General features: G+C 41.3%; 1 protein-coding gene across 1 annotated transcript in view; it reads left to right on the top strand.

Annotated features, from left to right (window-relative positions):
* Positions 1 to 27,275, top strand: part of ASCC3 (activating signal cointegrator 1 complex subunit 3) — a 234,161-nt gene that overhangs the window by 63,502 nt on the left and 143,384 nt on the right. The window contains exons 11-13 of the mRNA XM_081186537.1: positions 7,957 to 8,121; positions 16,505 to 16,681; positions 18,920 to 18,991. Of these exons, the coding sequence (XP_081042663.1) occupies positions 7,957 to 8,121; positions 16,505 to 16,681; positions 18,920 to 18,991 (414 nt within the window). The remainder of the gene's footprint in view (positions 1 to 7,956; positions 8,122 to 16,504; positions 16,682 to 18,919; positions 18,992 to 27,275) is intronic.

Genomic DNA, 27,275 nt, shown 5'->3' with positions numbered 1-27,275 from the left:
CTTTTTTGTTTTTGTTTTAAAAAATATTTCTGTCGTAATGTTACTGTGAGCATGTTACATGTTCAGTGACATGGAACAACTTTTTCCAGCTCGAACAGAGATAGCTGGTCTCAGTGATCCATTCAGAATACAGCTGTTAGATTAACCGGGAGAGAGCCATTATGAGCACATTGTACTTCACAAGGTATTCTTTTGTGGGCTCCCCCTCTATCTGAAATGTGGCAGGTGGCTACCTGGGAGAAGGCCTTTTCTGTGCTGATGCCCAGCTCTAAAATTTCTCTCCCCAGAGAATGCTAGCCTGGCAATCTGGTGCCTTTCTACCATGAGGTAAATGCATTTTTTATTTCACTGGGGTTTTAACTTTTTAACTCCAGTTGATCTGTATGTGGATGCTGCTTTTATAAGGGTGCTGTTTTTCACTTAATTTAATGCATTAGTAACTTTATGATGATTTTAACACTTTATTGTAAGTTGTCCAGATAGTGTATTTCAAAGATGGGATATAGGAATTTTGTAGTTACTAAGTGAAATTTTAGGACTCCTGCAAAGACAGCTTCAGTGTGCTATCAGGCTTATTTTTGCTCTTGAATATACTGGGATGGTCATGTGCGCTCCTGCAGTCCAGTTGATTTGCACCCTCAGACTGTCTAGATGGTCATGTAGAATCTGTAGCAATGATCCATAGCTTTTTACAGAAAGACTGTCACTTTTCATGCCAAAAAAAGTTCCCATTTTGGGAAATGGGTATTGGTCATTCTTCTGTTGCACTATAGCACTAGGTTGTCCTGGCAGTGTGCCAAATTAGGTTTGCTTTTTTGTGAAATGCTTCCCGTTAATGCATTCTTGGGGGCAGGGGAGCGGGTGGAAATGGGCAAAGGTTTAGCATAGCAGTAGCAGCCTTTACAATACTTTTTTCTTGCATTGCAATCCAGGGTATACTGAGAAGTAAGTCCCACCTCATTCAATGGGACTCAGTCCCAGGTAACACGACATAGGATTGGAACCTAAATATCTGTATCCAAAGTCTTAAATGTTGCACTTTTGTTAGCTGATATTAATTTTTTAATTGACCAGCGGTTTTGGACTTCTGCACGCATTTATTCTGTGCTTACCCAGTGATGGAACTAGTTCTGGAGTAGTTCCTAATACTAATCTGGGCACCACTGAAGAAGGTGTGGGAAGAAATTACATGGACAGAGAGAAATGTAAGTTGACAGTCAAAATATTGACAGTTAGCCCATTTCTATTTGGCCATGCCCTAATACGAAAACCAGATTGAAATGTCTTGCATGAGTTTCAATTCATTAACCAAATGTGACACTTTATTTCCTGGCTGTTTCTGTGCTGAGAGAACTGAAGTGGTGTAATAGTGATATAAATGAAAACTCTTTGCAGTGCTGCTCATTGAGAATAGAAACCATGGCTGTAGAAAGGTATTCTAAAACTCCTTTAAAAATGAAATGGTTTTCCAGTTTCATGAAATGAATATGCTATGACTATCTGTGAAGCTTGCCATGGTCACTGTAAGAAAGAAGAGATGACAAAAATAATTATGATTATCCCAACCCAGTGTGGGCTAGTGGCATAGAAATGTGCACTTCCCATGGGCAACCTATATACCCAGCTTCACTGTACTGCTCATTTTGCCCCAATTGTATTTCCTAGATCAGGGATGTCCAACAGGTTTATCGCGATATACCGGTCAATCATGGGCTGTCCCTGTTCGGTCCCAATGACATTGGCTCTACCTCCCCCTAAAAAAGCTCAACAACTTTGGCTCTTCCTCCTCCTAAAAAGCTCATCAACTTTGGCTCATCCTTCCCCCCAAAAAGCTCAACATCTCTGGTCAATCCAATGGGTAGATTACTGCCAGTTTTTTTATAGTGGGAGTAGATCACAGTCTCTTGGGAGTTGGACATGCCTGTCCTAGATGAATGTATTAATGTGAGCAGAGATTTGCATTTCTAGGCAAGCTCCTTGTTGTTATACAGGCAACTGCCTATTGACGTGGGTGGTTACATTCCAAGGCACCGCTCGCATCAACAGAACGTGTGTAAGCCTGTTGTGCCCCTGCCCCATTCCATCCCTGCCCCATTGCGGTGCCAAAAACTGTGTGCTCATCAGCGGTTGTGGTGCCAAAAACTGTGTGCTCATCAGCGGTTGTATGCATGCTGGCTGCACAAAAATAGGGAGTTGCTTCCTCATGTTACGCACCGTCCCCCATACGAATGCTGTGGGTTACGAGCTCTACTAACCCAGAAGTAGATGCCCCTTGTTGCGACTTTTGCCCCAGGATGCGAGTGGAAGTTGTGCTCCAGCGGTGTGGCAGCATGTTACGAGTGGTTTCCTGTTACAAATGGACTCCGGAACGGATTAAGTACGTAACACAAGGTGCCACTGTACTTGAATATTTTCTTGCAAACACAGTTGGATTGGGGTTGTTGATTCCCCTCACCACATACAAATATTTTTAAAAACCCTTTATTCCAGTGGCTAATTTTAGTAGTGGTCTTGTGCCTACCAGAAAGACAGTTGAATTGGAAAGAGAATGTAGAGATTTCTGAATACTTTGAGGACTTGCCCAAGTACGTAGAAACATATTTACTCAGTCAAGAACTGAGAATTTCTCTAGGTGCCATGTTGAATATGTCAAAAAGAAATAATAAACTGGAGTAGGGTGGTAGACATGGGTGTGCTTAAGACCTAACAGTTTGTCACAGGGATGGGAAACATGTGGCCCTCCAGATGTTGGACTCACAGCTCCCATTATCTCTAGGCAGCATTTCCAGTGCTTAGGAATGGTGCAAGTTGTAGTCTAACAACTGGAGGGCCATAAATTCCCTATCCCTGGTTTACCATATCCTGAGGGTGGGTTGGGGAAGGTAACCTGAAAAGTGTATCTTACAACCATAATCAATATCCCACTTTTGGAAGCTCAATGTTTTAAATCTAATTCTAAACTGTTTGAAGCTTAAAAGGCCCTTCTTCAGACTTTATATATTTTTCCTTCTCCTCGGCACGCCTCCCATTATCCCTGACTATATTGGCCATACTTGCTGGGACTGATAGGCATTGGATTCAAACAGCATCTGGATGTCTGCATGTTAGCCACACCTGCTCTTGCCCAAATCTGCTTTCCAACTATCCTATGCAGCAAATAGCGGGGAGGAACAAACAGCCCCTCATTCATCCACCCCATGCCTTGGCACTTAGTGCTACAAGGCAATTGGGTTACAGTGTTAGAATTCTAGGCAAGATGAGCAGTAAACTACTCATCTTGCCTCAGAGATGAAACAACTCACACAACTGCACTTAGAGGAGGAAATCTTCAGACTGTTTGTTCTCCTTTCCTCACAGGAGCCTAAATTCTTAGTCATAAATCTGAAAACGAACAGCATTGTCTAGCAAGACATGCACTCTTCTTCTAACTTTGGGTCCAGTCCATCAGACACTGGCACTGTTTTTCTCCCTCAGTTTGTTTAAATGGTGTTTGTGTCAGAGTCCTATTGAAATTCAATGCTGGAGACTGCTCAGCAGCTGTGCTCAATGTGTTCACACTGTCTTCAGAATAACAATATACAGAACTCCGCATTTAATTCACGTCGTTATTTAGAGTGCCATCAGCAACTTTTAATTACAACATGCAGCCGTAAAAGAGCTTTACGCTTAGCGCCGAATGTGTCTAAATACTTCAAAACTGAAGAAGAAGAAAATATGCATCTGTTTTATTTTAAATTGTGACAGCAGGGCTGTCGTACAAGAAAGTGTGTGATCGCAGCAGCACCAGTTTAGCTTTGGCAAATTAGCTAAGTAGCTTGCGTTTGTAGCATTTCACACCTTTAAATTCTTAATATGCCTTGCTAAATATATTTCATCACAGTTTGCTAATTAATGTTCTATGAAAATTACAGCTGCTAATTTTCGTGGTTGACATGGCTCATTTCAAAGTGGTAATAAGTTACATCTGTAGTGGTATGATGGCATTTTATAAATGCTGGTTGTACACTCACTATTTGGAATTAGAGTGGGTTCATTAAAGGCCGCCATCATTACATACAAAGACTTAGAAGCCAGTATCTTCCCTGTACACAGTGTATTGTTGCGATTCTCTGAGTCTAATGTGACTAACATGTCCATCTTTTTCCACATCAGGCAACCAGATGCTGGTGACGGGGGATGAATCCTTTTCCCTTGCTTGTGAGAGATGCAGGGACAATTGACTAGCTATGACTGCTGGCCTGTAGCTTTCGGCTTTTGATTTGTTCTTTTGTCACTAGCTATTCTCATTTTCTCAGGCGAGTCAGTCTAAAAGTTAACATAATTGGAAACCACATTTTCTACTGCATTAAACTTCCGCATTTAATAGGGAAGGGTCAAAGTTCGGTGATGGAGCACATGCTCCCCGTTCCAATCTCTGCAGGTAGGACTAGGAAAAGTGCTTTGAAATCTGGATGAGCTGCTGCTAATCAGTTAAACAAAACTCAGCTAAATTGACCGGTGGTCTGACTCTGACTTTGAAGTCCCTTCAAACCATCCCTGGAATCCAACCATAGCCAAAGCACCAATGCAGAATAGCTCTAAGAATCTTATGCCTCTTGGAAGTTGTTAGCTATCTTAGCAAGATTGTTAGCTATTGTTAGGGTAGATTGTTAGCTGGCGTGGCTATAAGGGCAGTGACAGTACTTTCAGTAAGGTTCGTTTGGATAAAGAGGGATTTGCCTGACAAGTGGACAAAAACAGAAGATTTCTGCTTCTATTTCCACATATAGAGTGTTGCAGCATCTATAAATGTTTTATTAGGTTACATAGCATAAGCATAGAGATTTATTAGCTGTCTTCTATTTTTTAAACACACACACGCTGGTTCTGTTTTGTATAGATTCATTTAGATCAGCCTACACATTTAAAAGAGAATGTAGGGCAACTCCAACTGGTTTCCTTAGATTTATTTGTTTCCTAATTTAAATTTAAATTTATTTTTTTCATTAAATGTCTATACCACCCTTTTATCCAAGGATCACAAGGCAGGTTGCAATATAAAAACAAAAAAATACATAACACGGTAACAAACAAAACAATAACCACTACCACCTTTAGCAGTCAAAATAAAAAAATTCCTTCCAGTAGCACCTTAAAGACCAACTAAGTTAGTTCTTGGTATGAGCTTTCGTGTGCATGCACACTTCTTCAGATACACACTGAAGAAGATACACTGTGTATCTGAAGAAGTGTGCATGTACACGAAAGCTCATACCAAGAACTAACTTAGTTGGTCTTTAAGGTGCTATTGGAAGGAATTTTTTTATTTTGACTATGGCAGACCAACACGGCTACCTATCTGCACCTTTAGCAGTATAAAGGTAAAAGTAGTATAGGTATAGTATGGCATTTAGTAGTATAGGTGACTGTGCACTTGCATATGCTTGTGTGTGGAGAAAGATACACATCGCATTTTACAGGATCCTGGATGGAAAATTAACACACGTTACACCTTTCAAACAACATTTAGACTTAGCTGATTGTACTAAAGCTTGTTTTAAAATTTGACCATGTTTAAATAACCCCCCAGTTGTATCAGTAAATACATTAGATGCTTAGGTTTCAGTAGAGTGATAATGTGAAAGATTTGTATAATTGTCTGTGTGCCTGTGTGCAAGCATACATGCACCAACTTCATTAGAAGTTGAACTTTCAGGACATCCATTCACATTGGTTGGCAGAAGGCAACAACAGAAACAAAAAAGTAGTACCAACTTACATAGTCTTCTACCACAAAATATGTGATGGAAAAATTTTCTTTAAAAGTTAGCCAGTTACATAAGGGAAGCTACCAGTGACTATTAACAATAGGTAGTGAATAATAGTGTCCATGTTCCGTTTCAGTATGCTGACTGGCAAAACAGTTATATCAGGCCCTTCCTCCCAAAGGAGCCCAGGGCAGCAAACAACAAGTAATAAAACAATAAAAACATCTCACCATTGGCAACTCTGGAAGTTGTACTCCAAAGCATGTGGAGAGCACCAGGTTGGGGAAGTTATTGCTATTATAAAGGCCACATTGAATAAATTATTTAACCAGTAGGCACCATTTTCAAGTGTAGCAAGAAAAATTCAGTCCTAAATTAGCTAATAAACAAAAGCTCATTATATTTCCCCCCTTTAAGTTACATGAGAATTTGCCTCCTTTTTTTAACATCTAAAGCTGTACCTTCTGTATAGTAGCTGAAGCCTGATTAGAATTGTTCCCATTTATAAGGTAGTTCTTGAATTTGAAGTTATATAGGAAGTCCTGCTTTAATGGGTATCAGTTGGCTTTTCTAGTTACAGAACGAGGAAGGTAATGTTTTTTGCATGTCCTTGAAACCTCAGATTTATTATTTCCAGTCTGGTGATTTATCACTTCTACTACAGGGATGCGAATATACAACAGATAACTTCTCTCAAATCTCAGCAATAAGTGCCAGGCAGTGAACATCTAGGAAGTTACTCTGAATTTCTGGTGGACATGATTAATCCTGCAGTGTTAATGCAAGAAATGGTGGCATATTTAAAGAAGTTTATGGATACAATCATCCTTTTAACTACACACACTGCCCAGTAAGTGTTATTCAGATGTAGTCCTTGCAGGGCAAAATATATCGGATGGTAGGAGGAAATTTCCTGATTAAGTGATGAAGTTTTGTTGGCCTTAATGTCCTCTGGGGACTTGCCAGTCTACCAGCCACAGGCTTGACTGCTAGATTCCTTACCAAAAGGTACAGAGGGATTTCCAGTGCTATGCTAAGGCCAGCTGAGCAGGTCAGTGCATGATGCGTCAGTGAGAGAAGTTCCAGGTGCACAGCTTTCTCAGGGATTAGTGCTGCTGTTCTTTTTAGATAAGAAATAAGACTGAGAGATCTCAGCTGTTTTTAAGTTAGTTGGGGCTGTGGTCTTTTAGATCTGCATTGTTTGAGAGGGGATGTTTAATCAGATTAAAATCTACTTCCCTTCCAAACCTACCAAGAAGCTGGCCTCAGAATGATAGTGTTGCCACACTTTGCTTTGGATGTCTGCCTCTTACACATCTGCAAAGTTCTTTTTATTTGTGAAGGAAGCTCTTTTGAACAGTGTTCGAAACCCCGTTGTTCTAGGTGCATTTTGTGGCAGTGACTTTCATTAGGACAAGCAGTTTCTAAGCTGTGGGTGCAGTACTGCGCCTAAGATTTCACATTAAAACTGCAAAATGGAAGGAAAGGAGGACCTTTTTCTGCCTCCCCACTTCCAGCTACTTTCTGAAGACTGGAGAAGAGACCCTCTTAAGAATATTAGGGGGGGTGAGCAGGGTTAGGACTAGACCATGTGAAAAATTAACAGATATTTTAGATGCAGTTCATTTATTTTCATCTTATAAAAAAGTGCGCCTAGACATTCCGTTGTTGCCCCCATAACCTAGATTTAAGGTGCCATTTGCTCCTAGCCTTCATATCTCAGTTTCTAACACTGCTTTTGAATAACTCAGAAGTTTTAGCTGAAATGTTTTGCTAAGGCAACGTGGGAAACGTAAAGTGTGGAGACTGAATTCTGCCCTCTCGGCCTCTCCCCAGGCCATACCTCTTACTGACCCTGCTCCACGCCTGGCTAGAATGTGTCCTTGGATTGTGTTGATACTTCTTATGTGCTTGAATGGAGGTAGGTAGAGTGTATTGTATGCATGGCCTGAATATAGCCTACTGGAGAAAGGTAAGGGCCACATTGGATAACTCAGAATGAGATCAGAGGAAAGTATTTTGAGTCCAGGGTGCTTTGTAACACAAAATGGCAGTGAAATTCTGCGCTGGCAAGAATAAGCTTTTCTTCATTGGTTTACAAACTTGTTATTAGCCATTTCTTTTTGTTTTTTTATTTTGTGTTTTTTTTAATAAAAAAAAACCAGTAAAAAATAATTAAAAATGTGTCTGCTCCTTTTGTCTTTGTCAGATGCTTGTGACCACTCCAGAGAAATGGGATGTTGTGACAAGGAAGAGTGTTGGAGATGTAGCCCTCTCCCAACTTGTGAAGCTCCTTATTCTTGATGAAGTGCACCTTCTACATGAAGATAGAGGACCTGTGCTGGAAAGTTTAGTGGCACGCACCTTACGTCAGGTATGTGCAAAACCCTTTTTGGAGCTGCCAGATTAAACATTAGAATGCACATGGAGAAGTCAAATAATTCTAGTTGGTTCCTTCATTGTGCCTAAGCTGCCTCCAGATCATGTAGCTGTCAATTAAGGCTGCTGTGAAAGACAACAGAGAGAGGAAGGATGAAAATGTGTAAATCTGGAAACAATCTGTTTTGGTAACATGAATAAAATAAGGAATAATTCAAAATCTATCACATAATTCCTAAAATAAGACACTCATAAGTGTTTTTTTATTGAATTGTTATACAAATACAAATGAAACAAAGTATAAAAACATTTCAATTAAATACAAAAAAGAAGAGTAAAGAAAGGGGGCAAGACAAAAAGAAACAGAAGAAAAAGAAAAAAGAAAACAGCAAAGCAGAGAAAATGCAAAAAGTAAGAACATAAGTGTAATGGGAATTGGGGTTGCTTGTGCGTAAACTGCAAACTGCTCCAAGCTAGCCGTATAGCTAAAACTTTCCCTGGTTTGACAGCCCTTGAAACGCGACTGTCTTAGTCACTGGCAGAATCTGTCAGTGGGCGGGACCTAAATTTCTTCCAACATAAAAATTGCTTGACTCCAAGTCTCCTCCTAGATTCTCTGCGTGGAAGCCTTCTACGCAGCGTGGGCATGCCAAGCGGAGGTCCTGTGCTCTCTCCGCTGATTTCACTGGAAGAGTCTCTGAGCCTCCCCTCCGCCTTACTCTCAGCTTCCCCTTTCTCCCTGGTGTCCCCTGGATTTCTTTCCCCCGTGGAAGCTCTCTCTTTCTCCTTGCTAGTTCCCTCCCCTGCATCCCTGGAGCAACTTTCCTCTCCTCTTCCCTCTGATGGCAGTTCCCTGACAATAAGTATACATCAGGGTAACTAGAATAGACAGCCCAGAATGTCCTTTCTCTACCAAGATGCTGGCCCTTCTGGGGTGGATCTCTTTTGATTATACTTTTGGTTTTTGACTTCCGTTGACCTCACAGTGGTTCATTTCTTATAACTAAAGCAATTTCTCTGTATTTCAATAGATTCCTCATCTTGGTATAAGGAGACATTTTCCTATTTATGGGTTTATTCTAAACACAACCAAATCTTGGTTGTTGAACTTTGACTCGATAGGTAGATATTTAGGTGTTCCCATTCCTTCTGGACTATTTTATTTGACTTATTCCTTAAGGCTTCAGTCAACTTAGCGAGTTCCAGGTACTCGCTCAGCTTCTGTAGCCATTCTTCTCTAGTTGGTATATGGTCACCCTTCCAGTACTTGGCTATTAGTACCCTAGCCGCCATCACTACATAGAAAAAATAGTTTTAATCTTTCTTTTGGGGTATTGTCAGTTAGAATCCCAAGAAGGAATGATTCCAATTTTTTGTGAAATGCGGTTTTTAGTAAATTTTTCATTTCTTCGTAGACCGTAAATCCCAGAATTTTTTTTATTTCTGGGCACGACCACTACATATGTAAGAAGGTTCCCACTTGTAGTTTACATTTCCAACATTTGTTATTATGGTTTTTGTTGACTTTGGCCAATTTTGCAGGAGTTAGGTACCCTAAGTATTTTTTAACAAAAAACTATATGCCTCTTGCTAGGCTATCTGAAGCAGACAATTTATTTCTATCTTGGAGTTATAGGACCTTATTTAAAATTAAAAGGGTGATTCCTGCAGTCTAGTACAGAGGGCAGTATCCAGTTAATTTGTTCCATCAGTGCAATGATTTATGCTTGTGCAATCCAACTTTCCCCGTCTTTTTACCCCCCCCCCTTTTTCCAATAATCTGTTCTGGGGTTAAGCACTCCTCTCTGTTGGCGGAGTTCCATTGGGCAACGGTAAATCCTTGCACTAACAGAACAAGGTACTTAGTGCTGCTTTGGGTACAACCCAGGATACAACTCACAGTGGTGTGTACAGCATCATGGCATATAGACTTATCACATAACTTCAAAAATAAAATTTTAAACATAGTTAACGGTGCTAAAAGTAGATGGTTTTAATATTCTAATAACAAACATTGGGAGTTCAAGGCATATAATTCTTAGCAGAAGTTACTCTGTCTAGATTATACCTTACATCAGACAACAGGGAACTTGTTGGCAATGAAATATAGTTGGACTGCTAATGCCATTGCTCCTGGCCCACGTGTCTAAGGTCCAAGGGCGATGGGAATTGTAGTTGAATATCTGGAGGTATTAATACTGTGGTTGAAATTCAGTGTTACACTGTTACAAATGTTCCATAGCAGCTTGTCAGCTGGATCCATTCCCTTACCCTGTGTACTATTCTGGGGTTTTCCTGATCCCTCTTACAAATTGGGGAGAGGGTGTTGGGGTGCTCAGGAGAAGAAGAGAGGGGATCAAGCCCCATTGTGCAGGGCTTCCACAGAATCCTGTCTGTAGTTTCAGTTCTTGACACATGGAACCCTCAGAAAGTGTTGAGTCCTCTTACAATATTTAAACATTGGTTAAGAAACATTAATGTCATTATACACTGAATATAGCACAGGTGTGAAAATGAAATCCTCTGGTCGAAGATGTTAGCTAAAGTGGTGCTTAAAATTTTCAGCAATTCTTTGTTCAAATATTGGAAGAGTGGCAATACTCAAGGGTTTGGGGTTGTTGTTTTTTTGCATTCTACTATGAATTAGAGCAGTATATGAGATGATTGTTGGGGGTTAGAGGATAGATGTCTTTTTGATGTGCTTTGCTAAGCTCAGATTTTCGTCCCTTCAACTCAGAGGTCAAGTTACATATCTCGCAGGGTAAAAGCTGATGTGACCTTAGCTAAAAGGGTATAAAACACGAATGCGCATTATACACTTTGTGAATTCTAAAGGTTCCTTTTACAAGATATTTAAATTGAATTGACAAAACTTTTTTTAGTGGAAAAAGGCTTTGAGCTTTGCTCATATGCTGTGGATACAACATCAAAAGACTCTTCTGAAACTAATTGTAGCTTTGATGTTTAAAATTGTGCATTCCTGAAAATAACGGGGATGTAAGATGAAAATGCTTAAATGTTTAAAATAGAAAAAAGTTAAATAAAAAACCATGAAGTTCAGTAATATCTACTTAGCAAATTAGTGCACTTTAAATTTCTAAGTTTCTGGTCATCATTTGGCTGGTGCATTGATGACTACCTTTTCTGACTTAGACATTTTGTCTAAATTAGTGATGGTAAAAGTCTCCTACCACCCACTCCCCCCCCCCTTCTTAGTTTGAAATTGGCTTCTTTTTCCTAAACTCTATTGCAGTAGTCTGGGAGAAAAACTCAGCATTTTTTGTGAGCTCTGTCCAGGTTTGCAATAAGAACAAAGGAGTTCCACATCAGCCCCCTGTACCCCACACCAATTCCCAAATCTTACCCTTGAGAAAGGGGGAAGATTTGTGATGGTAGGGGGTTAAGCAGCAATGGTGGAAACAGAAGCCTTCCTCTTTCAGATATTTATCTCTTCCCTTCCATTGCTTCGATTTTGTTAAGGCAGCGAACGCTTCTGATTATAGAATCATAGAATTTACATCTACTTTGAAGCCCCCTAGATTCACTTTTTTGGTAGGGTTTTCTATTCTCTAAATAGGCACCTGCACCATTGTCCCTTTATTACGCTGCTTCTCTTTTTGACTTCTCCGGCGTTCTCCCTCATTAGTGGTGTGTTGCTGCTGTTCATTGCATTACTCATTCAGCGATCAATTTGTCAAAGCTAGCAGGTGTCTCTGGACGTTGAGCCCATAAGAAACCCAGAAGCGGTAGTGTGCTCATTGAAATAGGACATTCAATTTGTATTAATTTCAGTGCAAATGCTGCAAACCCTTGGTGTGGAATCCAATGTAGCACTGTGGCAATCATTCCATCAGTGCAAGGATTTCTGCGTCAGCAATGGAATATTTTTAACTTCTTGTCCCCCAACCCCACCCTAAGTCTTTTTTAGGTGTTCCCTGAACTCTCTGGGGCAGGTTTGGGGAGGGCATGGGGGGGGGAGTCCTACTGAACACATGGAAATCCTTGTGCTGATGGGACATAATAGTAGAATAGTTCCCATGCTCTCTATACATATTCTAACCCTTCCTCTGTCTATCATCCTTGGCCTTTTACTTAAACAATCTATGACGTTTTAAACTGGGGGGGGTATTGTTTTTGTTGTTATGGGTATGTATGTTTGTGTTTTTCTATTGTAAACTGCCCTGTGTTCTTTGGGTGAAGGGCAATATAGAAATTTATTTCGTTAAAATAAAATTAATTAATTAATTTTAAATTGCTCCATAATAAAAATGCAGAACTTTTGCTTGGTCGAATGTGTGTTGGGATTCCCTTGCATTCTATCTGGCATTTACAGGAACCTATGTTATGGTATGCACACACCACGTACAAAAGAAATTTGATTGTCCCTTTTTAACTGTCAGGTGTGAAAGCTTCATAAAATAGGTATGGATGTTTATCCATCACAGAATACTGCAGAGTTACAAGGCTCTGAGTGTTGTCTTCACTTAGTGGGTTTTCCCTCTATTGTTTGATTTAAGATTACTATTAATAGAAGCTCAGGAGGCCAGACTACTTTAAACACCAGAATTCATTTGTTAGAATTAACCCATATATAGCATTACTCAGTTAGGTAGTTGCCTAGTAACAAATGCATTTTTGTTCTGAATAGTTAAGGCACATATGCTTTCCAATTGGTTTTTGTGCATAACTTCTATGCTAATCATTATTGCAGTTTTGTGTCTTTACATTGTTGCAGTTAAGGATGGATAAATAATTAAACCCTGAATATTTAGTCCTAATTGTAGAAATGCCTGCTTGCATAGGCCCATAACAGTCTGTGAGGTGGAATTTGGTGCTCAGCTATGACCCCCTGACTCCCACTGTTGTTGTTGTTGTTTGTCTTGAATAAAAGTATTTAGCATGGTGTTTCCTGATAGAGGCTTGCTGGTAACAAATACTTCTGTTGTAGGACTTGAATCTCTATGTCTTCCAAAATTACAGTCCTCCATCTATCAGTCTCCATTAACTTACTGGGGGGGGGGGTGTGAGAGAGAGAGAAAGAGAGAGAGAGAGAGTTCTGATGTGTTCTTTCAATGTCAGGAAAGCAACATTTTTTTTGAGGCTTGGCTGAGGGGTAAACAGTGGGAAGAAGGACTGTAGGGGGTAAGTGGCAGATAGGAAATGGGCTAAGCACTGCCTCTTTCTTGCAAATTGCTCTTCCCACTGCTGCGATGCAAAGGAGAAACAGGACGGGGATTTTGGAAATGTGACTTGACCATGTAACATGGATTTCAGGCATGGTGCTGAGGTAGTTCAGCTCTCTGAGAGGAGTGCTAATTGACTCCTCGCCGTTCATCAGATTGATCATTTGATGAGGGGAAAGAGGGTATGGTTGGAAAGTGGGGAGTTCTTTGTCCTGTGTATATGTGTGCCCAAGAGTGTTGAGTTCAAGTGTGTTGGGCTTTCTCCCACCACTGGCAGGTAAGATTTGCTGTACTCACAAAATCCAAAGTAAAGATTTGCAGGCAGAAAACATTACTATGCAGACTTTTAATATATTTTAATTAAAAATAAGCTTTCATGGCAATGCTAAAAGCATTACCTGGTGGTGTTAATCATCAGTTTGTTAGTCATTCATTGAGAGCCATTGTGGTGTAGTGGTTAAGAGCGGTAGACTCGTAATCTGGTGAACCGGGTTCGATTCCCCACTCCTCCACATGCAGCTGCTGGGTGACCTTGGGCTAGTCACACTTTTCTGAAGTCTCTCAGCCCCACTCACCTCACAGAGTGTTTGTTGTGGGGGAGGAAGGGAAAAGGAGATTGTTAGCCGCTTTGAGACTTCTTAAAGGGTAGTGAAAGGCGGGATATCAAGTCCAAACTCTTCTTCTTCTAATACATAATGAAAAGTTCAATTTTCAGTGAGTTTTGTTGTCTGTCTCCGTATACTCTTAACAAAACTTGGGTCATAAAAGCTGTTGACCATATCTTCTGGAACCATTCTGTTGGTGGCGGTTCATTCTCTCACCTGCCACAACCCCACTTTTTTCAACTTTACAAATCTTTGCTGCAATTAGCTAAATACTAATTCCCTTAAAATAACTCAATGGTAGTATATTTGCATCATGAGGGATTAAAGTATTCAGCCATGTCTCCAATTAACCTCATAATCTCTCTTCAGAATTCTTCCACTTCCAGTCATAGTAAATTCAGTATCAACAGCATGGTATTGCAGCTAAAATCACATGTTAAAATTTTAGTACATTTCAATCTATGTGGCATCTAAAGCTGCTGGAGTTGAACCTTAAAAGTGTTGTTTAATATTTGAACTTACTATCTTTATCAAAAATATCTTTCTAATTTTTCAAATGTCACATGCAGTGCCATGATGCCATTTTAAGACATGCAGAGAGCTACTTTGAACAGTTCATAATACTGTATAGTGCTGATCTCCCCCTCAAACTACTTACAGTAAGATTAGGTGTCACTGAAAAACATTTTGGAAAGAACCATAAAAACTGCCTACACCCTTCTTTTCTTTTTCATGCACTAGTTTCAGTAATTGCAAAAATTATACGCGTCCCATATTTCCTCACACTGTTACAGTTACCTGTCAATTAGATACACCTATAAATCATGACAGGATTGCTCTTTGACTCAAATCCGTTTCGGTGTTACCATCATAATGTGGAACAGCGTTGCTTTCAGACTACTTGGTGTACAAATTAAATTGCTTTTTTAAAAAATCAAAAACAAGTCCTTGTTGGTTCTTTGCCTCTCTTTGTTTGTCTGTCTGTCTACTTCTGTACTCCTTTTGCAGCAGTTCAAAGTGGCTTGCATGAGATTTAAAAACAAAACAGTAAGCATAAGAACAGCACACCTATACAGATTTGAAACAGACACAAAAAAGTTTCTCCCTTGAAAGAAATACGTAAGTTAGGTCCCTGGAGCAAACTGACAACCACAGAAAAGGTTGGAAAGCCTTCTACCTTATCAACGCCTGTTAGACGACATGCAGCAGCATTCTGTGCCAGGCGAAATTTCAAAACTGTCTGGGGGGGGGGGAGGAGTGCTGTGCAAAGTGCATTGTAGTAATCAAGCCTGAGAGATCCAGAACCATGCATCCATCTGATCTGTCTGAAAGGGGAATGCCTCCTTACTAGCCAAAGACAGATAAAGCCACTCCTAGCAACAAGTTGTACGGACAACTTAGGAATCAATGCTGGATCTAGGAATATCCTCCAGGCCCTTTCCTTATTGTATCACATGGATACAATCACTCACAGGCAGACATCTCCCTCTCCAGACCACAGCTGTTCCTCCTCCTCACCTTGTTTTTTGTTTTCTGGGTTCAGTTTTAGTCTATTCTTGCCCCATCCATTTGACCCCAGTCTTCAAACACTGGCTCAGGAAACAGATACGTAGCTTCAGTAAAGTTACATAGAGGTTAAACCAGTCAATACCAAGTTTCCATAAAGTTCTGAGCACACTCAAGTGTATATCAGAATTAATGGATTTGAACATGAACTGAGAAAATCCTTGCTCTGCTTTATAAATTTAATGCCGCTAGGTTCTTTAACATCATCAACTTTGCTCAGCTTCTTTTTGTTCTGAACTCCATGTGCTTTGAAAATCTTGCTGCAAGTGTTCTCCATCTGGAGCATACAAGACAGTTCTTAGCGCCACGTTTTGAGAGCGAGAACACGTTCTGTAGATAAGTGCTGGGTCCACTGCAAGACCTATCAGGACCTACTGCAGATATCTGAGTGATGTGGCTTGCTTGTTTGTTCATTCTGGTAATTTATTAGTTGCTTTTCAGAGCTAAGATTTCACAAAGTGACCCTCAGAGAGAAATATTGCTATAGAGCCACAGGCAGAGCTGGCGCAGACAAGTAAGCTACATGAGAGATAATGAAGTAGATCACAAAAATTCTTGTAAGCGAAGACAATAGTAAAAAGATACATTTTGAAAGCCTCCTTCAGTGCCAGAACTGAACTGATTTGCAGTATTTCTAGAGCCTTCTGACTCGGTTGTTTAACCATGGAAGCAACTTGGCTTTGGCTTTCTAAATTGATCTAAATTGATCTAAATCCGAAGTGGGTTTTTTGAGAAAGGACTACAAGTTCAGTTCAGGTTCTGACCACAACAACACACCCTCAAATCTTCTATTTTGAATGTGCCTCTAATTGCTGGGCCTTGGGGGTTTTGTTAGGAAAAGGAAAAACTCCTTCTGTACTACACATTGAGCAAAATATTAGAATCCACTAACACACACACACACACACACACACACACACACACACATATGGAAATTATTTTTATATTTTATTAAGGTAATATTAACTCTAGACTTTCATTAAAAATGTGCTAACTTAATGACATTTTCTTTTCTTTTTTACAGGTTGAATCTACCCAAAGCATGATTAGGATCTTGGGTCTTTCAGCCACTTTACCTAATTACCTTGATGTTGCTACATTTCTGCATGTTAATCCCTATATTGGACTGTTTTATTTTGATGGCCGTTTCCGACCTGTTCCACTTGGGCAGACATTTCTTGGTATCAAGACAACTAACAAGGTACAGTTTTGCTATAAAATATTTGGAATGAGATGTTGAGACAACCATTCTTAGGAACATGTTCAAGTAGTATTTCCACATATATCTGTAGTAGTCACCATCCTTCTCATATTATCATCCCTTTGTCTCTCCCTTCCTTGTAATACCTTCTTCAGCATTAGCTTTAGATTGACTACTACTTTGGGGTCAGGATCTTATTAAATTTTTGTTTGGTTTACAAAACTCTACAAAGTGCCCTATATGTTTCACAGACATGAAAATAAACAATATCCAGTATGTTAGCATGTGTATATTGTTCAAAGTGATTCACGTATGCTATCTTGGCAAACCTACAAGGTCCCTGTGTACCAAATGGGGATCTACAGTTTGCCATAAGAGTGAATCTTTTGCTGAGTTGAGATTTGAATTTGGCACATAGCCTGCAATTCTAATTGCACAATAGAACGTCTGACTATAGTTGCGTAGTAATAAACTATTAGTCACTGTGCAACACTCATTGCAGGGGAGATGTGTGAATTACTGCTTCAGACTTTACCCAGCAACACAGTAATTATGATAAATAAATACATGGAAGCATGGGAATTGGTTTGGAGTTCTCTTTTCAGTTCTGCTGTCTGATTCCTATGTGTTCCTGCATAATACTACAGCAGCACAGTATTGCTGATGTTGGAAGAAATATCCAGCGTCTCAATTCCTTGGAATATTGTTGTTTCTCTTCATTAAGTTTGCATTTGAGAGTTGGATTTGAGACTTCTTTGACTTGCTCAATAGTTTCAAATTCCCTTCCCTCCTTCATGATTACGTTTTGCCATGATAATAGAGATGGCGGTTTGCATTTTATTTCTTTGCTAGCTATTTATTCACTTTAGTCAACTACCCTTTTAGTAATGATGTGCTATGGACAGAGTGTCAGCTATGACTATGAATTCCCTGGCTTCATTTTAAGCTGTTGCTGCCTTCATGGTTGAATTATTTCCCCCTTGGAACTCAGGTAGAGCTAGCTGTGTTGCAGTGTGATCAAGAATTATGTTACTCTCCAAGTATTAATATAAATAGAGAGTTAATATCAGATTACTTTTCTGAAGCTGTCTTTTATCAATGTTAATGCATAAGAGTCAAGAGGCACAAGGGGTTCTATAGTGCAAAATGCTTGTGAAATTAAAGTTCAGGTTTCTCCAGGTAAGTTGATGGCTTCCCCATCCTCTGCTTTCATTCAGAAGGAACATACCAAGCTCCCGAGACAGCACAAGTGACTATACAGACAGCAGTAGTTTTTTCTCTGGAGAGGATAAGGAGTCTGAGTAAGGATAGAATGCTAGAATCATATATTTGGAAGGGACCACAAACTTCTTCTGTTCCAATCCCCTGCTGTGCAGAAATCTTTTGCCCAACGTGAGGCTCAAACTCACAATCCTGAGATTAACAGTCACATGCTCTATGTCCATGTGGCACTGAACATGTTCACACATCATGTTTCGCCTCAGCCTGTAAATTCAGTATGTAATGCTTTACACATTTACTTGATTGCAAGTCTCATTGACTTCTAGCTTACTTCTGAGCAAGCATGTATAGGATTGCTCTGTTAAGTCTTCTTTTACCTCACCTCTGCAAATGATGCAAATAGCAGCTTTGCATCAGTTGACTGGTTTAACAGCAACCAGACTTCTAAGGCAGTCTGTTAACCATGAAGCTGCAAATCTTGAATGTTTATTCCGTGATCCTATAGGGCATCTGTTTGTTCCATAGTGTTGTATGCAGCTGGTGAAGCTGGTTTTGTCCATTTAAAAAATGGGGTGACTTCTAGCTCCATTTGATATTATAAGTACAAAAGGTTTCCAGACCTTGCATTCTAGTAGGGCCTTGGAACTCACTGAAATTGTGGTGTCGTTCTGATGACTTTAGAATGCTTCAAGTGCAGCTAATGACATGGAAATAGTGACTAGGAAATCTTCACGCTACACAGATCAAGGCAAGCTGCAGACCTGATCAAGTTTGAGGAACAGAACTTCTCTAAGAAGAAATGATTTTAAGTTATTGGTGTTAATATTTGTACCTCTTTGTTTCCACGGCATCTCAACGAAAGAGAAATATGTAACAATATAATAAAAGTATGCCTTCGTCAAGCATTAGCAAAACACCATAAAATTTTAAAATTATGCTACGTTAAAGTTGGTAGCATGGGAATACTGTCTTTTACATTTTGATACTACAATAAAGCATTTGTGTTGTATTGCTCAGGTGCAGCAGCTGAATAATATGGATGAAGTTTGTTATGAGAATGTCTTGAAGCAAGTAACAGCTGGACATCAGGTATGTTTATTCATTGGCTTTTAAGTTAGAACCTGCTTGTGAATATCCACAAGGATTTATTCTTTGCACACATAAACACTTGGATTTCGTTCTATTCAGGAAACCAGCTGACTTGGCCTTTTTTGAGGTTTCTGGAGGCGGTGAAAAGCTTCTAAAAATGAAAGGTTTTCATGTAAGGAAGTCTGCACAATCAAATACTGCAGAATGCAAATGCAAGCACATGTAGAATTTATTTCCACTCATCGTTTAGATAGATAATATTTATTGCGGCCATAGGCCCATACAGGTAAAAACAATACATAAGTGACAGCTTGTGCCGTGGGAAAGAAAAAAAAAAAAAACAGTCGCTAAAAACACCACTATAACAATAAAATACTATAAGATGGAAAGGCATGCTACGCCTTAATTAGCTTGTAACGCTCCTTGGCGTCGCTTTTGGGAGAGGACAGCGACCAGGAACCTAGCCACTTTCAGGGTCGTGTGGGAATCCTTATCCTGCAAGATTTGGGCAAGGTGGAATTTTGGTGGGGTACCCTCTAGTTTCTGTATGATTGATCCCAACAAATTTGCCCGTGGCACATTGAACAAGGGGCAAGTGAACATAATGTGCTGAAGCGACTCCGGCGTCACCTTATCACATTCGCACGTGGCGGGGTCTTGGCCCTTTGAGAATCTATGTCTCAGGACATTGGAGGGGAAAACGTTGAACCTCGCTTTGGTGAAGGCCAGTCTATGGGCAACAGTCGAAAGGGAGGAGAGGTATGATGGAACGCAATAAGTTAAAGTGATACCAATGTTCTGGGGCGAACAGACACCTCCCCCCAGCATATAATTTTGCTGTAAGTCGATGTCATCCAGTCTTTGACGGATCAGTCTTTGAGCAGTGATTTGGTCTAGTTTTAGGGAATCTGAGGGAGAGATTCCATAGCTCAGGAGTTTGGCATGAATTTTACTAGTCCAAAGGCTGGAGAATTCATCTCGCCATAAGCATTGGACAAGGTAATGGTTTGGTAATCTATGCCACAATGATAACCAGTAATTGAAGACTTGCTTCCACAGGCAAGTTTCTAAGGATGCGATCTTCAATTCTAGTCGCATGGCTGCGTTGCTTACGCACAGGGGGAGCATTAGGAGCCGACGAAGGAATTGGCTTTGCAGAGTCTCAAGGGGAGCAAGGTCTGTCATCACGGCCCAGAGCGGGGCAGCATAAGCAAGCACTGCAACCACTTTTGCCTTGAACACCTTTAGGGCCGAGGGAACATGCAGAGCTCCGTCCGAAAAGAAAAATCGGAGGAGCGCATATGACAGGGTTTTGGCCTTGTTAAGTAGGTGTTGAATTTGAGCTTTCCATCCCAAGTTGTATTGAAAAATAACTCCTAGATATTGAAATTTTAGGACTTGCTCTATTTTTGCTCCACCAAGCTTCCATTTGTATAGTCTCCGGCTTCTGGAGAAAATCAGAATCTTGGACTTAGCATGGTTGATGGTTAATTGGTTGAGTTGGCAATACGTGGCAAAGATCTTCAGAGCTCTGGTTAGTCCAACACGTGTATAAGATAGAATTACCGCGTCGTCCGCATATAAAAGGAGTGGGCAGCGGTAATCCGCTAGTCTAGGCGCGTGTGTACTTGGAGATGAGTTAACTAGGGGTGCTTGCATGTCGCTGATGAAAAGGTTGAATAGGCAGGGAGCCAATATACATCCTTGGCGCACTCCCTTGTTTATTGGTATCGAATTTGTGAGGTCGCCCGCAGGAGTAAGTCTCACTCTGGCAAGGGTACCTTCGTGGAGCTGACTTATGAGCCATAAGAGTCTTCTATCAATGCCCTGTTTCGCAAGTTTCTCCCAAAGAATATTTCTAGGAACGCTGTCAAAGGCTGCCTTTAGATCTAAGAAGGCAGCACAGAGGTAGCCCCGGGGAGGGGAGGAGTACTTCCGTGCCAGATGATAAAGAATTATCGCATGATCAGTTGTAGAACGTTTAGTTCTGAACCCTGCTTGTTCGTGGCCAATCTGGTTAGTCTCATCTACCCATCGCAATAATTTAGTCAGCAAAAAGCTGGCATAAATTTTCCCTATGATCGAAAGGAGGCTGATGTTACGGTAGTTTTCCGGCTCCGTTGGGGAACCTTTTTTATGAATTGGTACTATAATGGCCTCCTTCCATATTTTGGGGATGAGACCGGAAGCGTTGATTGCATCGAAGGTTTTGGCCAAGATGCCGGCCCACCATTTTGGGTGTAGTTTGATGGCTTCAGCAGGGATCAGGTCGGGCCCAGGGGCTTTGCCCGGTTTCAGCTGAGCTATTAGCTTGGCTATTTCGTCAGGATCGGTGGGAGGCCAGATAGGTAGGTGGGTAAACAGATGCATCAGATGGTCGGAGGGAGCATCTGCCTGTGAGAAGCATTTCTTCAGGAACAATTCCCATGTCGGTGCAGAGATGACTGCCCTTGGGTATTTCCTCACCCTTCTGTTAATCAAAGACCAGAATTCCCTGGATCTGTGTGGTTTTGACGCAGTAATCAAAGCCTGCCAACGATTATGTTGCCACTCACGCTTGGCGGTTTTCTGCGTGCGTTTGTAGACTTGCTTGGCTTGGGCATAACTAGCTGGCAGAGTAGATGCATCGGAGATCTTATATACATTATATATAGCACGGAGGCGCTGTCTTGCTTGTTTGCACTGCGAATTATACCAGGGGGCACCGTAAGTATACTCGTTTCGATTTAAATTTTTGGGTGGCAACCTAAAGAAGGACGAAAGATCAGTCGTATGATGGTGGAAGCGCTTCAGCACTATGCTATGCTCGTCTGAGGCAGAGCCTATGTTGGAATGGGGCCCGAGGATTTCTTTTTGAAAGAATTCCTGGTACCTTTGAGCCTGGGTCTCCGACCATTTGATTCCTCTTACTTGGAGAGATTCGTTGGTTACCATCTGGGTCGCATGTCTATGAGCCTCCGGCTGCCAGTTCAGGGAAAGCTTAGCTACAAGGGGAAGATGATCACTAAATTGTACATTCTCGATCTTAAAAGTGGAAATACACTTAAATAGATCCCTAGAGACCAACAGGTAATCGAGGACGCTGTTTGATTTAACGCTCAGGTGAGTGAAATCCCCTGGAATATCAGGGAGGCATGTGCCATTTAAGGGGACCAAATTCAAACGGATGGCCATTTGATAGAGGAGTACCCCAGCCTCATTTGCTCTGTGGTCTTTAGAAGTTCTCCTCATGATATGTTCCAGGTCGTAATTATCAAGGTTTGGGGTAACCCACCATTTGGTTTTGGTCAGCGAGTCCCAGTTTGCTGCTGTGCGGGCATTAAAATCGCCACCTATTATGGCCGGGGTGTTAGGGAACTTAACATAGCATGAGAGCAAATGCTCTTCTAGCGAGTCCCATTTAGAGCCCAGTTCGAGGGAAGAACCCCCAGGTGGCAAGTAAACATTTGTAACTAGGAGCGAGATCTTTTCCCCCGCAATCAGCCCGGTAAGGGCGTAGGGAGGCAGGGCCTGTACTAGCATAAATTTAGCATGTAGGTTGAGGGAGATGCCTATTATTAGGCCCCCTTTAGGGCGGCCTCCTTTCAGGGAGGGGCAGGCAGGGAGTTCTAGCAGCTCAAAGCCATTTAGGACAATTTTCTCTACTTCCCATGATTCTTGGAACAAGATGATATGAAACAGGTTAATAAACTCCAAGAATTCTGGCTCATGTTTTTTTCCCCTCCAGCCCGCGATGTTCCAGCTGAGGACTGATAGGGGGGAGTTCCTGTTGTGTTCAATTCGTTGTCAATTCAGGGAGAGAAGTGAGTCCTTTGGAGGCAGGGCAGACCCCACAAAAAAGTCAGTTATTTTACTTTGCATGGCAGGCACCTGCTGGAGGTGCCTGATCTTGAAGTTGGTAGTGAGGTGTTCAGACTGGGGCGACAGAACGGGTCTCCCGCTGGCTGGCCCAAGGGCGGACACTTCAGTGGGAGACTCCACAGGATTTGCTGAGACTGCCCCACCGCGAGATCTAAAGGTCGCCGATGAAACCATTTGATTTATATGTCCAGCCGGGTCTTCAGTCCAATCCGGGTCATTTTTTGATGTAAGTGGAACACTCCCCTGACCTGATGCTAGCGAAGGTACTGGGGATGCTTGACGTACAGGTACTGTTTGTATGTCGGGTCTATGCCGCTCAGGGGAATATGAGGACTCCAGTTCCGGCATTGATGGATTGGATGGTAAGGAATTGTTTTGGTGGAAAGGACTCTGAGTTACACTCTTTGGCGGGGGACTCTTGGAGGGCGAGTCAAAATTTATCAAGAGTTGGGATGAGAGGCCAGCTTGTGAGGCAGAACCTGGGTCTGCCAAGCGTCGGTGGGATTTGCCCACAAGTGGGGGAGGCATGGGTTTAGGAACTGGACTGAGGTATGGAAGACTTCCTACTTCCTTAAAACACGACTCCGAAAAGCTGGCAAGGTTATCCTGAAAAGTGGGCAGGACTTTTCCGTTCTTCTGGACATGTATGAGCTGGTGGTTAAGTACTTCTAGTCTATCAATTATTTCTTGTTGATTCCTCGGTGGAAGGTCGCCAAAGGTGGCTAAAAGCTCTCTTTCCTCCGGTGGGGTCAGAGAATTACTTGCGCCAGTGGGTTCCTTTGGAGCTCGTGGGGACGTGGGGTAAGTCCAGTTTTGGTACGTATGGATATCCTCCGGAAAAGGAGGCTCAATGTCCCGGGGTGCTCAGAGCCTCTCCGACAGGGTCCGCTCCGTGTCGTAACCGGCAAGTAGAAGGGGATGGATCATGCTATCCATAAAAACTCTTGTTGGGAAGATATCATACCTAGCCAAGAGTGATTTCTGCCTGATGATAGCTGAAGGGATCCTTGGAGAGTAAAACGCAAGCATCACTTTCTGTTGCCTGAGGTGCTGGTTCAAAGGTAATACTGCAATGAGATCACATTGTGTGATTTCTATGTTTAGGAGATTGCTTAGATGCTTTTTAACCCCATCCAGAGTGAGCCACCTTGCTGACCTTACCCCGATATTTAGGCAGATTTTCTTAGGTTGCAGAGATAATGCTTGCTGTTTCAGTGCAGGATTTGGTTTATATTTAGGGATCACACTTCCTTTTTTGGTTGAGGGTAAGGTTCTCTGGCACTTCATTTCCCCCGTAACTACAGTTGGTTTAGACTTTGACCAGAGGTTATCAATTTTCTGTTCAAGGTTACATAGCTGGGAGGATAGCACATCAATCTTCTTGAATATGCAATTAAGGGTTCTGACCACAAGGTGGAGATGTTCATGTTGTTCTTGTCTTGCGCAGTCCTCGGCTCCGGCGTCCTGCACCACCCCCAGTGGGACACTCCCTCTTCCTCCTAGCTTGCCATCCACAGTTTTAATCTGGGGTAAAAGTAATTCCTCTGGTGTTGACGTTGTTTCTGGTGACATTAGAGGGTAGAAACGGTTCTGAGTTTTCACCCTAAAGCAGTGATCAGTGGGGACACTCCATTTGCCAGACACGGGGGGGTCGGTTTTTGATTGTTTGGCTCTTGGGGAGGGCAAAGCCTCGTCACAGTCCCTTAGGCGTTTGCCTTGGCCCATCGTTGTGAGTCTTTTAAAATAGCAGTGCATAAAAGGTAATAAAAGGTAGTAAAAGTAGAAATACAAGCTGATGTGGGCTGGCAGAAAACCAGTGAGTCGGAGGCTGCCGGAGGATACAATTATCTGCTTGTTAAAGCTGATTTACGATGCAGGCTTTACAGATTATCAGCAATTTGAACTCCTGGCATGGGCTCCAACACCCTGGTGCAATCTTCAGCAAGAACTTGAAAGGCTGGGAGCCGCAACACAAAATTTTGGGGAGGATTCGAAATGAACTCCAGCAGATGCGCCTTACCTCGTCGCCATTTCTACAGCAGCGTCCCAGCTCAATCCAAAGCAATCCTCCTTCGTCAAACTTAATTAAAATCTGGCATCACACCAGTGGAGAGTCCAGCAATTACTTGTCTAGCAAACTGCAAAACTAAAGTAAATAACTTACTCCAGTGGTTGTAAAATCCAAATCGGGAGAAGAGGTCGGAGAGAACTGGAAGGAGGAGCCTTACACGGTGGCCATCTTGGCTCCTCTCCACTCATCGTTTGCTATTTGCCCTTCTTCTGCTGTATAGTAACTTGAGAAAAATTACCCTGCTGTAATGAAATAATGTACTTTTCCACTGAAGGTATGCATTCATTTCATACCAGATGAAAAATTAACTGAATGCAGCCCATTTGGTTCAACTTTCTTTCATTTCAGAACAAATATCAGAATGGGTGTAAATATGTTCACTATCATTATCCTATTTATACCCAATGGTTACTTTTTGGTTATTGATTTCTGTGGGCACTGTTTTATTTTTCCAGAATTACTACTATTGTTACTAATCACCTTCTGCTCAATCATCACAAAGCAATGTGCAATAAACAAGAAGCTAAAAACACAACAAACATCAGATACACTTAAAACAAAAACAATGCAAAATAGGCATTTTTTTTTTTTTTTTTTACAAATGGCACCCATTGATTCAGCTTGGAAAGCCTGCTGGAACAAAAAGTACAAATAGTGGGTCCCTGACATACCTTGACAGGAATGCTATTCCACCGAACAAGGGCAGCCATAGTGCAAGCCTTGTCTGAGTTGTTGGAAAGTGAGCTTCTGAGATCTTTGAAAATTGCAAGAGAAACTCACTAACAGGCTGCAGTGATATATAAAGTACATACAGTGGTACCTTGGTTCTGGAATAGCTTTGCTTCCAAACAAATTGGCTTCTGAACTCTGCAAACTCGGAAGTAAGTTTTCCGGTTTGTGAACCTTTTTCAGAAGCTAAACGTGTGATGCGATTTCCACTTGAGTGCAGGAATCTCCTGCAGACAGTCGGAAGCTGCGCCTTGGTTTTCAAACAGTTTTGGGAGTCGAATGAACTCCCGGAACGGATTAGGTTTGAAAACCAAGGTACCACTGTAAGAGAGGATAGTTTTTCAAGTAACCTGGACCTGAGCTGCAAAGGGCCTTATATGTTAGTACCAACACCTTGAACTGCCTGGTAGCAGATTGGCCACTGGTGCAAATTCTGCAAGTAATGTTTTATTGTGGAAGTCTGCTCTCACAAGCAACCTAGCCACTACGTTCTGCACCATTTGTAGCCTCAAGACTAACCCATTTACCACATCAGAGTAATTCAAAGGCTAGGATATTATCTCATTCCAGGGTAGAAATGATGGTTACTAGTTAGGGCTGGTATTTTTTGTGCCGGCAGGCACTGTTACAAAGATGTTGGAACTACTCAACATTTGGAGTGTTCTGGGAAAATTGAGCTCTACTACCACCCACTTCTCCATAAAAATAGAAAAGAGAGAGGGGGGCTAGTATGCCTATCAGATTCTGGAGCATTCTAGGTGGGTCTTTCAGTCATTCAGCATCCATAACTACTTGAAAATATTAACAGGGCTTTAGTTGGGTCAAAAGTTGAGGTGGGTCACAACTAATAAGTCTTACTGATCTTAATAGCATGGAGAGTGGATATGTACCCTATATGGCACAACCACAGGATTTCCAAACGGTGGTTGTATAGTGAGACGTTTTATAAAAAAAGTGGGGAAGGTTTGTTAGGTGTGCTTAGAATGGAGTCTGATGTTTCTGCAGTTGTTGTTTTTTTATTATTTTTGCTGTTAGAAGTGCCAAGCATTCTGGCAGCAAAAGATGTTGAATGTGATATATATATATATCCCCACTTGTTATTAAAGTCTGTTTACTTCCTCCTTCCTCTTCTCCAAAACTGGTTTATTTCCATATACATAACAAGTTACCAAATCTATATTCCATGGGTTTGTAGCTACTAAGAAAGTGTTTTCCTCCTGAAATGAATTTTAATGTGTGTTATTCCTGAATGATGTGTTTTGAATGGTTTCAGATATATGTCCAAAGAGATAGATTATTGTAGAAATAAGACCTTTATCATCTTTTCTTTTAATTCATCCTACTTGCTTTCTCTTAAAAATGCCCTACATGTAACCTAAACACTGATAAATGCTACCTTTTAGAAAACTCTATAGAATTTGACAGCTGTTCATTCAGAATTCCCTAAAGGAAAATGTGATAACTTGCTCTTTTTAAAAATAAAAATTGGAACTCCATTTCATCAGTCGTTTGGGGACTGCGCTGATTCTTTACTGCACTCAGAGCACAGTTCGATATTTTGATTTTTTACTATAATACATACCTGAGGGGCAGACTTCTCACTTGTCTCCAATATAATCAAGC

This window comes from Podarcis bocagei (assembly GCF_964188305.1).
Source record: "Podarcis bocagei genome assembly, chromosome: 3".
Lineage (NCBI taxonomy): Eukaryota > Metazoa > Chordata > Lepidosauria > Squamata > Lacertidae > Podarcis > Podarcis bocagei.
This window is presented reverse-complemented; position numbering and strand designations above follow the sequence as displayed.